The sequence below is a fragment of the Aotus nancymaae genome, unplaced genomic scaffold (assembly GCF_030222135.1).
Source record: "Aotus nancymaae isolate 86718 unplaced genomic scaffold, 86718_ANA_hifiasm-v0.15.2.pri h1tg000015l_1, whole genome shotgun sequence".
In the NCBI taxonomy this organism is placed as follows: Eukaryota; Metazoa; Chordata; class Mammalia; order Primates; family Aotidae; genus Aotus; species Aotus nancymaae.
The window spans coordinates 4,529,057-4,543,742 of NW_026988427.1; the positions used below are offsets into that span (position 1 = coordinate 4,529,057).

The following is a 14,686-nucleotide window of genomic DNA, read 5'->3' on the forward strand; positions in this document are numbered from 1 at the left end:
TTTTGCTTATTTTGACTATTATGTAAAAGAAATCACATTGTCTTTATTCTTCAGTGACTTGCTTCCTTTGCTCACCTTTGAGCATTGATTCATCTTTGAGATTAACTCACATTGTTGAGTGTTGCCATGGAACCTTCATTTTCACTGTGCGAATTTCCTTCAACTTAATCATAACTTCCTCCAACTGTTGATAGGCAATTGGGTGGTTTCAAGCCCATACTCTCACACTCAAGGCTGTTTTGAACTTGATTACTTATGTCTCCAGGTACGTATATACAAGGCTATCCCTGGTGTATATTCCTAGAAGAGGAATTGCTGGATCTTGGGAAGGCTCATATTCAACTTTACTAAGTTGTGCCAAACTGCCTTTAAAGTCTTTGTCCTCAGTTGCGCCCCTACCAGAAGAAGAGTTCCCACTGATGCCTACTCTCCCAATTCTAAGTTTTGCCTATCTGGTGTATGAAGTATATCTTCTCATCATGACTTTTTGTTTTTCTAAATAATAAATAGAGTATATTTTAAAATATAATTTGGGGCCTTTTGTACTTCCTTTTCCTTGAAATTCCTGTTCATTTCTCCTGCCCATTTTTGTCCTTTCAGTAATTTGTCTTCATTTGTTGTTTCAGCATCACATTTTTCTAAGCTCCTACAAGTGTCAGGCCCTCTTTCTGGTGCTTAGGATACATCACTGAGCAAAATAATATGTTACATAGTGATAAAGTCTAATGGAAAAAGAAAACACATCAGAGCAAAGTAGGGCTACCAGGAGTATGTGTGGAGGAGTGCAATTTTAAATAGGGTACTCAGAATGGGCCTTATGATAAGGTGACATTTAGGTAAAGACTGGAAGCAGATGAGGAATTCACCAGGCTGACATTCTGGGGGAAGGACATTCCAAGTAAAGGGAACAGCCAGTGCAAAGACCCTGAGGCAGCATTTGCCAGGGTTCAAATAATAGTGAGGAAGTCAGAGAGGCTGGAGTGCAGTGACCAGGAGGAGTTTTAGGATTTCATGATCTATTCCGGTGCTAATGCTTTGTTGGCTATAGGTATTGCAAATATCTTCTACCTTGTGGCTTGACTTGTCTTTTCACTTTATGTGTAGTGTCTTGGGGAGCATGGATTTAACTCCTGGACTTAAGTGTAGAGTTTTAATTTTAATGTAGTCCATCTGTTCCTTTAAGGTTTGTGCTTTTTGGAGTCATGTTTCAGTACTCTTTTCCCACCATAAGGTCATAAAATATTTTTCTATTTTGTTTTTTAAGTTTTACATAGTTTTGCCTTTCACAGGTGGGTCTTTAATTAACTTCGATTTGATTTTGTGAATGATTTTCTCTCTCTGTTTTCTTTTTCACCTTATGGAGAACCACTTATAGAAAAGTTTACCCTTTTCCCACTGAACTTCAAAAATACCTCCGGGCCAGGTGTGGTGGTTCATGCCTGCAATCCCAGAACTTTGAGAGGCTGAGGTGGGAGGGTTCTTTAAGCCCAGGAGTTCAAGATCAGCCTGGGCAACGTGGCAAAACTCTGTCTCTGCAGGCAACAACAACAACAAAACTAACTGGGTGTGGACTATAGGGCGCACCTGTAGTCCCAGCTACAGGGAGGCTGAGGCAGGAGGATCAACTGAACCTGGGAGATAAAGACTGCAGTGAGCTGCGATCGTGCCATTGCACTCCATCCTGGGTGACAGAGCAAGACCCTGTCTCAGAAAAATTTCTTCTACTAAAAAAAACCAAATCTCACTTTCCCCAAAACAAAACTAACCCTGTCACTGATTTTATATATATACTTCTGACTCTAGGCACTCTATTCTGTCTCATTGGTCCATTTTTTCTGCCCTTGAGTCAGTATCACAGTGTTAACTACCATAGTTTTACAAGGCTTGTTAACTGATAGGAAAGAACCCCCCACCTCATTTTCCTTATTTCTTTATTGTCTTGGGGCTAGGTGCAGTGGCTCATGCCCATAAGCCCAGCACTTTGGGAGACTGAGACAGGTGGATTGCTTGAGTCCAGGAGTTTGAGATCAGCCTGGGAAACATGTTGAAACCTCATCTCTACTAAAAGTGCAAAAAAAGTAGCCAGACATGGTGGTGTGCACCTGCAGTCCCAGATACTTGGAAGGCTGAGGTGAGAGAATCATCTGAGCCTAGGAGTTTGAGACTGCAGTGAACCAAGATCATGCCACTGCACTCCAGCCTCGGTGACTGGAATCTAGACATGGTGGCTTATGCCTGAAATCACAACACTTTGGCAGGCTGAGGTGGGAGGACTGCTTGAGTACAGGAGTTCAAGACCAACTTGGCAACACACACACACACACACACACACACACCCCAAATACATATATTAGCTAGGCGTGGTGGTGTGCACCTGTGGTGTCAGTTTTCAGGAGGCTTAGGTGAGAGGATCGCTTGAGCTCAGGAGGTTGAGGACACAGTGAGCCATGATTGCACCACTGCACTCCAGCCTGGGTGACAGAGTGACACCCTGTCATTAAAAAAAAAAAAGAATGTCTTGGCTATTCTTAGATCTCTACACTTCCATGTGAAATTTCTATTCAGCTGTGACAATACAGAATACACAAAAGCACTATTAGCACTTTGACTGAGAGTACACTGAATCTAGAAAACACTGAATCTAGAAAATGATGGGATATTTCAAACCATCATTTATTTATTTATTTACATGTTTAAGCCTCAAATCTTTTCGAAAGGCTTTTGAGGAGTTTACATTAGGTGGTTAAGAAATCCGGATCATGGAAAGGTGTGAAAAGAGCCACCAGAGAGAACAAATATGGTGAGAACTAAGCATCAGATTTGCCTGGAGTTGGGGAAAGAGGAAGTTATTCCTTTTAATTTGAAGGAAGAGGCTAGGCATGGTGGAGCACCTGTAGTCTCAGCTATTTGTGAGGCTGAGGTCGGAGGACTGCTTGAGCCCAGTAGTTCAAGTCCAACCTGGACAACATAGCAAGCAAAAGAAAAAAAATTTTTTTTTTGTAAGGCGAAAGCTAAACTAACGTTGTTAGCAATACATGTTTCCTATTGCTGAAATTGCATGGTAATTTATGAAGGGCCACAGGAGGATAATAATGAATAATTAATGGTTGCATTAATTGAAAATACAAACTCCTTTCCATAACCACTTATCTTATTTTTTATTTTTTGAAGGAAAATTTGTATTGTTTTAATTGTTTTTACGTACAGAAAACTCAACAGTGTGCATTTAACCCAGCTTGGTGGCAAGTTCTTTAGCCTTTGCCTTTTCAAGCTTGGCATTGCGAGCCACAGACTTGGGACCCAGAACATTGTCTCCCCAATGACAGTGGATCTCATCTGTCATTGAAATTGGTCCTGATAGCTTCCACCAGCTTAGCCAAAGCGGCTTTGTCTTCTGAGTCAACCTGTGTGAAGGCGACAGTAATGCAGGTCTTCCTGTGGACTAGACGTCCCAATCTTGCCTTCTCCTTGATAATGCAGTAAGGGACCCCCATTGTACGATACAGGGCAGGTAGGGAGACAGCCAGCTTGATGGGATCCACGTTGTGTGCAATCACCACCAGCTGAGCTTTCCTGTTCTCCACCAAGCTGGTGACAGTGTTAACTCCTGCTTAAAGGACAGGTGGTTTCTTAGTGGGGATGTTCTCTTTGCCAGCAGCTTTCTTCTTGGCCTGGGTTAAAAGCCTCTGCTTCTCCTCTTGCTTTGTCTCTGGTCTGTACTTATGAGCCCTCTTAAGCAGCCGAGTAGTTGTTTGGTGGTGCAGGGCCTGGGTGAACTGGTTCATCGCAGGAGGTACTTTCAGCCTATAGCCACTTATTTTAAAGATCTCACCTAGGGCTGGGAGCGGTGGCTCATGCCTGTAATCCCAGCACTTTGGGAGGCTGAGGCGGACGGATTACCTGAGGGCAGGAGTTCAAGACCAGCCTGACCAACATGGAGAAACCCTGTCTCTACTAAAATACAAAAAAATTCCCACCAGGCATGGTGGCACATGCCTGTAATCCCAGTTACTCGAGAGGCTGAGGCAGGAGAATCACTTGAACCTGGGAGGTGGGGATTTCAGTGAGCCGAGATCGTGCCATTGCACTCCAGCCTGGGCAACAAAAGTGAAACTCCATCTCAAAAAAAAAAACCCAAAAAGCCCCCAAAAACTCACCTAAAAAGCTAAGGGCAGAGGAAATCAGTCAGAGGCAGGGAGTGAGGAGGGTGTTGTGAGGCTAATATGAGCCCATTTCAGGATGTCTGCCAGGCTGGAGTTCAAGATAGATAGGTGGTGATAGTTTGGGGCATACTGGAAAGAAGGGGATTTGGTGATGTAACTCTGCTTGGCTACTTTCTAATTGCAAGAATGGGGAAAGTGAGAAAGCTTTTTTTTTTTTTTTTTTTTTTTTTTTTGAGACAGTCTTACTCTGTTTTCCAGACTGGAGTGCAGCTGGAGTGCAGTGGCACAATCATGACTCATTGCAGCCATGACCTCCCAGGCCCAAGACATCCTCCTGCCTCAGTCTCCTGAGTAGCTGGGACCACAGGTGTGTGCCACCATGCTCAGCTAATTTTTTGATTTTTTGTAGAGACAAGATCTCACTGTGCTGCCCAGGCTGGTCTTGAACTCCTGGGCTCAAGCAATCCTTCTGTGTCAGTCTCCAAAAGTGCCAGAATCACAGCCATGAGCCACCACGCCTGGCCCGACAAAACCTTTTTAAGGCTCACTTTCTTCATCTGTAAAATGGACTCTACAATAAACAGCAGGTTTCAAGCCTTCAGTGAGCTCACACAGAGAGCCTAGCACACTATGGCCCCCACGGAGGCTGGTTCGCTCCTAGTCTCCTTCCTGCAGGATTCCAGTGTGGAGTTTTGGATTTGGGTAGAACAAATAGACTGTCTCTGAATAGTTTCCCCAAATTGCTCTTCTCTCCAAAGCAGCATGGGCAGGACCTGAGCTTCCCAAGCCACAGGGATGGCTTTGGGGTCTGGACCGAGACAGGCATATCCCAGAGTCCCTCTCCCAACCTCTATCATTTCACTTTCCTGCCTGGGGTCCTGAGGGCCTCCTGGCTTGTGCAGCAGCCTCAGCCACTGGATTACAGCAAACACACAGAGACCCCAAGATAGAAGAGCAGAGTCCGGAGAGGGGAAATCTGACTCCAGTTTCTCCCAGGCCCTCAAGAACTGGAGCCTGTGCAGTCTGGGGCGGTTGTGGTTCTCCAACCTGCCAGCTGATGAGAATCACCTGGACACCAATGCAGTTTCGCAGGCCCTGTTTCTGGGGAGTCCAGTTCAAGGGAGCTGGGGCAGGCAGGGGTTTGGGTTGGTCCCGACCTCCAGGCAGTTTGTGTTTTCGGGCAAGTTTGGGAGCCGCCGAGAGTGGGTTGAAGAGTCAGGGCTCTTTGGAACCATCTGGATTCCAGCACCAGCCTCCCCACTCCACACTACTGGAGTGGCCTCAGGTAGGTGATGTTTTTAACTTCTCGGGGTTTCAATTTCCTCCTTGGAAAATGACAGAATGAGATTTGCAGGGTAAGCATTTAGCCCTGGGCCTGGCACAAAGTAAGCACCAACAGATGTTAGGCAGTAATCCATACAGTTATTCCATGCAGCTGTGGCTGCAGCAGGGTGGGGAGCCCATGGTGCTCTGAGGGTCCCGCCCTCGGCTTCTTCACTGTTCACCGCTGGGCTGAGCTCACCTCTGAGACGCAGCAAGAGGGTCAGGTCGCACCCCCAGAGTCCCAGCTGCCACCATCCCATCTGAGATTCCTCTCGGACTCAAAGGGAATAAGTGTGCTTCTCTCGTAATTGGTTGTGACTGGCACACAGAAATCGTCAGGAATTGTTAGCTAGTATCATGATTGTACTCTTTAATGGACAAACATTTCTTGGCGCCTACTCTTTGCCCGTCCTGAACTGGGAATGGCACCACATTAAGTCCTGGTACTCGCGAGCCAGCCTGCCTGGGCTTGAAACCAAGCTCTGACACTGACCAGCTGTGTGACCTGGGACACATACTCCTCCTTTCTGGGTTTAAAATGAATTCTTCGGCTGTTTCTTCACGAGAACCCAGAGGTATAAAAGGGGATTAAATGGGTTCACTTGTAAAGATCTCAGGACAGTGCCTGGCACGCGGTAAACTGTGAGGGATAAATTAAATGCAGGCCACAGGCCCCTTTCTCCGGGAGCTCAGCCTGGTAGGGGAGTCGGCAAGCCGGAGAGGCCGCGAGGCTGTTGCACGCGGCAGAGAAGCGCAAGGCCCGAGCCCTGGATGCTTCCGGGAGGACGAGAGGGGCCGGCGCTGCGGGGAAGACCGCGCTACTCGGGAGGGACCCCGTGAAGTTTCCGAGTCCGTGGTGAACTCTGCGGCGAACTCTGTGGCTTCTGCGCGTCCTTTTCAGATACAGGTATTTAGATACACAACGTGGCGTCGACTTAAGGTGAAATCTAAACAAAATAAAAGGTCGGGAGCTAGTCTGATTTAGCTCAACCTGTGCCTGTGGTCTGGGAATGACCCGGGGAAACGAAGGGACTGCGGGATCCGTGCGGCTGGGGCCGGGAGGGAGTCGGTGGCTTGGGTTCTTGTGCTGGGGACGCCCAGGCCCGGCCCTCCTTTGCCAGGAACCACAGAGCTGACTTTTTTCCCCTCTCTTTTAAAAATAAACCTACCTCCCTTTCCCGATTTTTTTCTTTTTAACATCGCTGTTTATCTCCAGTTATTTTTGTAACTGCAGAGTGTGCTTATTCAATTTTTTAAATCTATTAAAAATAAAATGAATTTCCTAGGTGCCTCCCTGGCGCCCTGGGCACGCACAGCTCATGACTGCGCCACCCTCGTCTAGGTGGTTTTGCCATCTCGGAGGCACCCCACGCTTCTCCTTTGTTTTGCTTTCCTCTGTGCTGGTTGAGTTTTCTTACCCTGAATGCCTCGTTTATACAATGAGCAATTGAAAACAAAACAAATATCACCTATATAATTGGGGTGGGATCACTATGTAAACACCGGGCGTTGTTAGTTTAAGATACTTTTGACCCTGTCCGGGCCTGAGTGCGCGCTCCCTGACTCAGCACCCAGGCGGGAAAGCCTTGCCCCAAGCCAGGCAAGGGCAGTCCCTGCCCCCTCCTTGAGTTCTGCCAACTACAGCTTGCCCCATCATAAGCCTGGATATGAAGTCTGAGATCCTCACCCCTCTGGTGAGAGTCTGGGGTTGCTCAGCATGGCCTGGAGCCAGTGTGCCTGCGTCATCTTTACTGGAGAGACATCTGCAGTGTGGCGGGCTCTGGCTTCAGGAACACACTCCCCAGTATGTGCCCTGTCTGTTTCTCAGCTCCCGCTCCTGCTTAGGGACTGGATGACCTTGACCATCCACATAACCTCCTCAGTTTCCGGGTCTACAAATGAAGATGAATTAGGTGAGATAACTCCTGTATACACTTAGCCGGCGGTGCTGGCATTTGGTGAGCTCTGGCAGATGCCAGCCAGTCACTGTTAGCCTTTGTGAGTGCCTTGGGAAAGCTTTGGGAGATCCTGGGTCACTCAGTTGGTCCCCGAAGGGAGAGTATGACACATAATGAGGGAGGTATCATGGAGATATCCTCATGGTATAATGTTAAGTGAAATAAATATTATTTCTAATGTCACTGCAGACACCTGTAAGATGAAAAAGGCCCACATGAGAGCAGGACCAAGGCCACACTGATATGGTTAAGAGCAAATGTGGGTCATTTCATGTAGAAGGATTTCCCAGTTGTGTAAGTTAGGCCGCCTGCTGGGGCTGTGGGCTGGGGCTGTGGGCTGGGGCTGCCTAGCAGGAGAGCACCCTCCTGCTTAGGAGCTGGTCTGGAAACCTGGAGGAGCCTCAGTGTGCCCCTCCATGAGACTGAGAGGGGAACAAGTTAAAGGCTCACAGCAGGGTTGAAGGCCCAGGAGGCGGAATGCCAGGGCTGAACTGATCATCCCCCTCCGACTCCTGATGGTCCTCTCCAGCTGCCAGCTGGCCTGGACCTCCAGGTTCCTTCTTCCACTCAGTCAAGCCTTGAGCACAGCCCTTTCCTCTTCCTTCCCACAGCACAGTCCAGACCCCTGCGATGGTAGACTGCTCACACTCCAGCTCCCTGGGATCCTGTTGTATCCAGTGGTAACACTGGATATGGACAAGTGGTAGCACTTAGAACCTCCTGGCATCCTCCCCTCTTCCACGGGCGGGTGGCACTTACCCAGAGAGACAACACAGGCACTGGCAGGGCTGCATCGTTCCTGGTGAGGCAGTAGGACAGTTCCTGGTTGTGCCAGGCCAGCCTGGCGACTCTTACTGGGAGTCAGGGGGAAGTTCAGAAGCACTCGGTCCCTGGCTGCCACAAGCTATGCTTCGGGGAGCTCTCAGCTGCATGCCCCAATGCCCAGGCCTCCAACTCAGTGCTTCCTGGGCAAAATATCAGAAAAACCCATATCCAGTGAGAAAACAAATCCTCAACTCCCTCTGGCTTTGGTCCTTTTTAAAGAACATCTTAAACAGATCCTAGGTTAGTTCCTCGGGCCCTGGGGCTGGCGATAGAGGAGCTAGAGGTCAGGTCCCAGCACGTGCTGACTGGCGGGCGATCAGGGCTCAGAGCAAGGTGTGTTTGTTAACCTCATTTTACAAACAACAACAACCACCACCAAAAAACACGGAGGCATGCAGTGGGCAAGTCCTGTAACAAGCAGAGTTTTAACTTGATTTCATCGAGCCTCAGTTTTCTCCTCTATAAAATATTAACATTTGTTGGTCAGAACTATGGCGAAATTAAATGCCTTAAGGAAAGGACATCAGAAAGGTTGGGGCTTAGGGGCTCCCTTGACCACGTGAATTTATGGGGCCTCGCCACAGCTGGAGGTGAGCACTGTCTGCAGACACCTCTCTGGGGCCCAGCCTCTGCACTCGGTCCCACAGCCAGCTGATGAGGGCCTGATGTGGAATCTGGGGCATGGGTTCCGGGGATGCATGTCCATTTTGGGTATCATCATGCTGAGCTCAGGGCCTGAGAACACTTGACAAGGGCTTGGGTTCTTGGCTTATCCATCTGTAAACGGGCTAAGACGTTCTTTTAAGTGGGATGATCATGGTGCTCTCCAGCTGCAGAGGACACAGTTTCTTTTGCTCTCCATTTAATGCCCAGTACCTGGAACGGTGTCTGGCACACATTAGAGTGCAAGGAGGGGAGCTTGGGAGCACAGGGAAGGTGACCTGGGTCTCTGAAGTAAGACATCCAGAATTTAACCTGACTTCTACTAGTACTGACTATTGCTCACAGGTAAGTCATTAAGCCTCTCCAGCCTTCAGCTTCTGAACTTTAAAATATGATTTTTTTTTGACTATTGAAAATTATATGACACAATCTCAGAAAGTGCCCGACACGGAACCAGAATGGTTCCAGCATGGGTTGTTTTTATCGGTATCAGTGTTATCAATTTGCCCAGCAAATGCCTGTGCCTGAGGTCCCAGACCAATCCGGAGCGGCCACCTCTCTCCTCTTTCTGAAGCGCCGCAAGCTGAAAGAAGCACACGTGCGGGGTCAACGCACTCTCTTTAATGGGAAGAGGATCCTCATTTCTTACAGCAATAGGTAAAAACATAAATACGGGCGGGTGGGTGGGTGCGTGGGCGGGCGGCGGCGAGATAGCCAAGGCCCGGGCGCCCGGCCCAGGCTCCGGGAATAGGTGGCCGGATTTTAGGCCCCGCGTGTCCGGGCTCTCAGTCCCAATTCACTGGTAGTTCCGTCGGGGGTGCCCATGGACTCTCGGAGGGCACTCTTCGGGGGACAGCTAAGACACCAGGCTGGAGGGTCACTCATTGCAGGCTGCCTAATTGCCGCCACAAACTCTCCCGAGCGCAAGAACAAACGCGCATGGGACAGAAAAAGTTTCAAGGTTTCCGCAGGAGTGAACGCGAAATCCAGGGGACTCAGAGTCGTATTGGGAGCCCTTTCTCCCCCTGAGAGTCAGTGCCCCTCTCTTAAGGCGGGATCGGTCAGGGGCGCCCCACGCGGGTCCCTTCCCTACCAGGCTCGGATACCATGCAGCGTGGACACTCCCGAGTTGCTTTGCGGAATCCCGGGGCTCTGAACAGCATTCAAGTCCCCGACGCCGAAGTTCACGAAGTTGTTGTTGGCGGCGGCAGTGGCCGGTTGCGCTGGGGAAGGCCCGGTGGGGTAAGCCGCGGCGCAGCTGTAGCCAGGGCTGCAGGCCGCGCCGCCGTAGCCGGGATAGGCGGGGTAGGCGTTATAGCCGTAGGCATTGAGGCCCACGCCGTAGGCAGGCGCGTAGGGCGCCGAGTCCCCTAGGCAAGGCTTGCCATCGCGCACCAGCACTGGCACCGCGATCCTGCGGGCAGGCGGCGGCGGCGGCGGGGGCAACCCCACCAGCTCCAGAGTCTGGTCCTGCCGCTGCCGCTTGCACTTGTAGCGCCGGTTCTGGAACCAGATCTTCACCTGCGTGGACGTGAGCTTCAGCACGCTGGCCAGCTGGTCGCGTTCGGGGGCCGACAGGTACCGCTGCTGCTTGAAGCGCCGCTCGAGCTCATAGACCTGCGCCTGTGAGAAGAGCACGCGCGGCTTCCTCCGCCGTCGCGCCCGGGGCCGCTCCGCGCTGTCCGTCTCTGGCTTCTCCAGCTCCACCGCCTTCTGCAGCGCGCACAGCTCTGAGGGGAAGGAACAGAGAGGCAGAGAGACGCTTGGTAAGAGAGGCTCGACCTGCCGATGCGGGCCACGTAATAATGGTGAGGGATCTTCACGGATGCCGCTCTGTCCTGCCTCGAGCGCCCAGCTGGCTGCAGCTCACTCTGCCAAGTGCACCGGGAGCCACCGACTCGTCTCAGCTTTTGTCGAAAGTCAGGCTCAGCTCAAGGCGCTGGGGAACAAAACGAGAGGTCTCTGCCCTCGGGGCAGTTCACACCCTGATGAGGGAGACAGAGGGCGACTGAAAAATTCAGGCTGCAAAGAAAATAAAACCGGATGGCGCTCTGGGGTGAACTGAATTAGGGTTAGTTTGGTTTGAGGAGTTAAATGAACGGAAGCCAAGTCCTCACTCAAAATTAAGGAATCCAAGAAACAGAAGGCCAGGAGGTGTTGGTTTGGTGATCAGAGGTTCCAGCCTGGCCGTCGCAGGGTTTGCGCAGTGTTCAAGAAGCCGCGGGTGGGCAGGCAGCCTTGGAACCTCCCCTGCTGGCTTCCTCAAATTGGTAGCGATCAGTTCTAGTGATCGTCCCTAGGCCTCTGCTCCTCAACAAACCTACGAATCATCTCCCGACTCACAGCAGCCCTTCGCCCAGCGCCTGCGGCCTCCCGGGGATCGCCCGGGCTCCTCCCTAGGGCGGTGAAGTCTCCCAGCGAGCCCCTTTCTGCGGCGGGGCCGGCCTCCCTCCCTGGTCTTGGGATGGCCTGCCAGACGATCCCGCACTCATCTCGTCCATTCCCCTGCGCCCGCGGTCGCACAGGATTTCCTAACCTTTCCTCGAGGGAACCTCTCCGCCCTGACCGCGTCAGAAAGCTGTGCTGAAAAAATAAAGCGAAGTCAGATTCCTGAGGGTCCGCAGGCTCCCATTTTAAAATCAAGGCCCTCGATCCCAGACTCCACTTTCCTGGCGCAAAGAAGGAAAGGCCCCAGAAACCCTGGTCGCGGGTGGGCTGCAGAAAGAAGGTCCAGGACCCTCCTCCAATTGTACGCAAAAGCGTGTCTGGCGAGCAACATATCTATTTCTATTTAGCGGTTCTCATCAGATCCTTAAAAAGATCCGTAAATCCAAAGGATTTTAAAGCAAAGATTATCTACTTCTCTCTGTTCTGTTTACCATAAACCGATTCCTCAATTTCCGAACAGACCTAGGAGCAGAGCCTAAGCTGCCCGGGGCTTTGTTAGGCCGGGAGAAGAACGGTTTTTGGTCTCTTGCTTCTGATCCTTTCAATCCAGCATTTCCTCTGAACCTCCAATTGGACGCGGGGCACGGGACCCCTTGTGACAAACCACGCATCTTATATTCGGAGGCCCCCCGCCCCCCCGCCGCCCCGCAACCGACCCGGGCCGGAGCCCAGCCCTCAGTCCAGGGGCGCGTGTCTCCTCCTCCTGGCCCTGAGTTTCTTGGGGACGAAAGCGACCCGGGAGGGGAGAAGGGGACCTGTGTTTCCTCCTCACCTTTCTTTTCGGCTCGAGGGTCCTTGGCTGGGTCGGGGTCGCCGTAGGCACGCGGATAGAAAGCGGGGGCAGCGGGAAAGGCAGATGCACACTTGGCAGGCGAAGGCGAGGGGCCCAGCTCTGCGCGCAGCTCTGGGAGGCCCGGCGCAGCCGCCTCGGGCCCGGCGTAGGCCTCTGGCTTGAAGGCGGCCAGCATGCAGGAGGAGGGCGCCAGGGTGGCCTCTAGGCGCGCAGAGAGCTCTCCGGCGGCGGCCAGGCTGCGCTGCTGTTGCTCCAGGTTCAGGATGTCTTTGACTGAGAAGGGCGTGGGTGTGAGCGTAGGGCTGGGGAACATGGTGGCAGCGCCAGTCTCTCACAGCGCCAGGTGGGCGTCAGAGAGCGGCGCTGCCCACGTCCCCTGGCAGCCTCCCTGCATGGTGCCGCCGCCCGCCCGCGCACCAGCCAGCCTGCTCTGGATGTGTCGGAGTAGCAGGTAGCGCCGAGCACAAGGGGCAGGAGGGGCGGGATGAGGCCAGAGGAGGGGGACTCAGCCTGCCATTGGGCCAGGGGCCTCGATGACAGGAGCAATGAGCAGTTTCGTGTCACCTAATATAGTCATAGGGCTAAAAAAAAAAAAAAAAAAAAAAAAAAAAAAAAAAGAGCCGTGCTCAGCTTTTTTAAAGGGGCCACGACGCATTTGGAAGGGTCTCCTTTTGCTCCTGCAGCTTGCGTTTGCTCCCTAATGTGAACCTGAAAAGCCTAGCAGACGCATGCAGACTCAGGCCTCTGTGCAGGGCCGGATGGGTGTGGATTTGAAGAAATATTCCTCAGCACCCAAACCAGAATGGGAGAGTGAAGGGTCGGGTGGGAGGCAGGGGGAAGGCAGTGATTTGGGGAAGGCTTTATTACTGAAGGTGGTGGGATGAGGAAGCGTCTGAATAGGAAGAGAAGCCTGGAGGACAGGGCTGGCTGGGGGATAGCAGGGGGAGGAGATTCTGGACAATTCGGGGTTCTGTTTGGCTTGGCCTACAGGGCTAGTCATGCCCCACGCTCTGGGTGCTCCTTTGCGAGTCAACGCAAGAAAGGGCCAGGTGAGTGATAGCCAGGTGGGGTGGGAGTGGCCGACTCCTACAGTACTGTTACGCACAGCACAACTCCAGGGGGCGTCAGTCACTGCCAGTACCCTCTCAGGGAAATGCCTCTCCCCTTAATAATGAAATAAATCAGGAATCTCAGCGGGTAAGCTCAGCTTCTCAGGAGACACCTGTCTTGTGGGGTGCTCTAGCTACCAGCCGCCTTGTTTCCCCTGTTCGGAGGCCACGATCCTGCCTCCTTTTTTTTCCATGCCCTCGCTGCCTAGCAGCAAGGCCCTCAGGCTTCTGCCAACCCCGAGATTTCAGGGCGCTAGCCCAGGTTTAGCTCTCAGGGAGGTGGGGCTTCTCTGAGCCCAGACAGGCCAGGATTTCTCTGAGGCCTCTGGGCCCGACTCCGAGTGGAGCAGCCCAGCGGTTCGGTCAGGCGCGTGGGGGAAGGGCGATCACGATCAGTTGTGCCCAGGGTCAGTAGAGTAGGGCGCAGAAATCAGACAAATCTGCCAGTTTCAGGAGCGCCAGCTACGTGGCCAGATCCGGCCCGGGTGGGCCTCATTTCTCTGGGTCCCCACACTCCTTGGGAGGTCTGATAAAAGTTTGGGGTCTTCTCCCCCATTCCCCATAACACTGCACAAAGGAGTTTTACTTTGTGAACAATTCAGGAGTTCAGGCAGGCAGAGCGGCCCCAGGTTAAGGAGGCCTTTTAGAGCTGGGAATGACGGAGCTTGTCAGTGGAAAAGCGTTGGTTTCTCACGGGCCGAGCTCGTGCAGGGAACTGCGGGCGGGAAACATGGGCAGGACGCGTGGATTTGCTAAGAATGGAGCCGTGGATGGCTTGGCTCCTTGCAGAGGGCGGGTTGGCAAGAAGCGCTTCGAGTAGAATAAAGGAGGCGCAGCGCCAAAAGCTACCTACAGACACAGCTCCGGCACGCGCGCCCAAGGCGCTGAGGAAACGCACAATGTATGGAGACAAAACGGTGTGATGGTGTCTGTCCAGAACATGCATCTTGGGTGCTGAAGTCCGACAGCGGGCCGTCTGAGACGCCGAAGCAAGTGAAGTCAATCATTGGCCTGATTTTGGGACTTCTCCTGTCCCTAATCAAAGCTACACTCCCAGGGCCTGAGGCCTCCATGCTAGGGCGATGGAGAGGTGAGCCCTGCGGGGCAGCCCTGGAGACGCGCAACGCCCTGTCCCCGGCTTCTAGGCGCCAGCCGTCAGTAACAGGCCCGGGCCGCCACGCCGAAATCATGCCTGGAGTTTCTGAGCCAGGGACTACGGGGGTCTGGAATTGTTAGCCTAGTCTGTGGAGAATGCCTTTTCTTAAATGTGGGCTCTCCAGGCCCAGGAAACCTTCTCGTCCCCCGACCTCTTCACCTCCCAACCCAAATTCCCCTTGGACGGATCTGCACGTCAGAGGCCTCTGCGGCCCTTCCTCGCCTGGACTTTTGGCCGCGTTACCGTTA

At 52.3% G+C, this 14,686-nt stretch overlaps 1 protein-coding gene across 3 annotated transcripts; it reads right to left on the reverse strand.

Annotated features, from left to right (window-relative positions):
• Positions 1-9,538: 9,538 nt before the first annotated feature.
• On the reverse strand, positions 9,539-12,611 carry NKX2-5 (NK2 homeobox 5). 3 transcript variants are annotated; one of them, XM_012461028.2, is made up of 2 exons: positions 12,153-12,611; positions 9,539-10,662 (listed from the first exon to the last, which is right to left on the reverse strand). In XM_012461028.2, the coding sequence occupies exons 1-2, from the start codon at positions 12,484-12,486 to the stop codon at positions 10,022-10,024; spliced, it is 975 nt and encodes a 324-aa protein (XP_012316451.2). In that variant the 5' UTR covers positions 12,487-12,611; the 3' UTR covers positions 9,539-10,021. The 3 variants fall into 3 exon arrangements, with proteins under 3 accessions (XP_012316451.2, XP_012316453.1, XP_012316452.1); XM_012461030.2 differs by having other exon boundaries at positions 9,539-10,954; XM_012461029.2 differs by lacking the exon at positions 9,539-10,662 and adding an exon at positions 10,703-10,917 and having other exon boundaries at positions 12,153-12,555.
• Between the last annotated feature and the right edge of the window lie 2,075 nt (positions 12,612-14,686).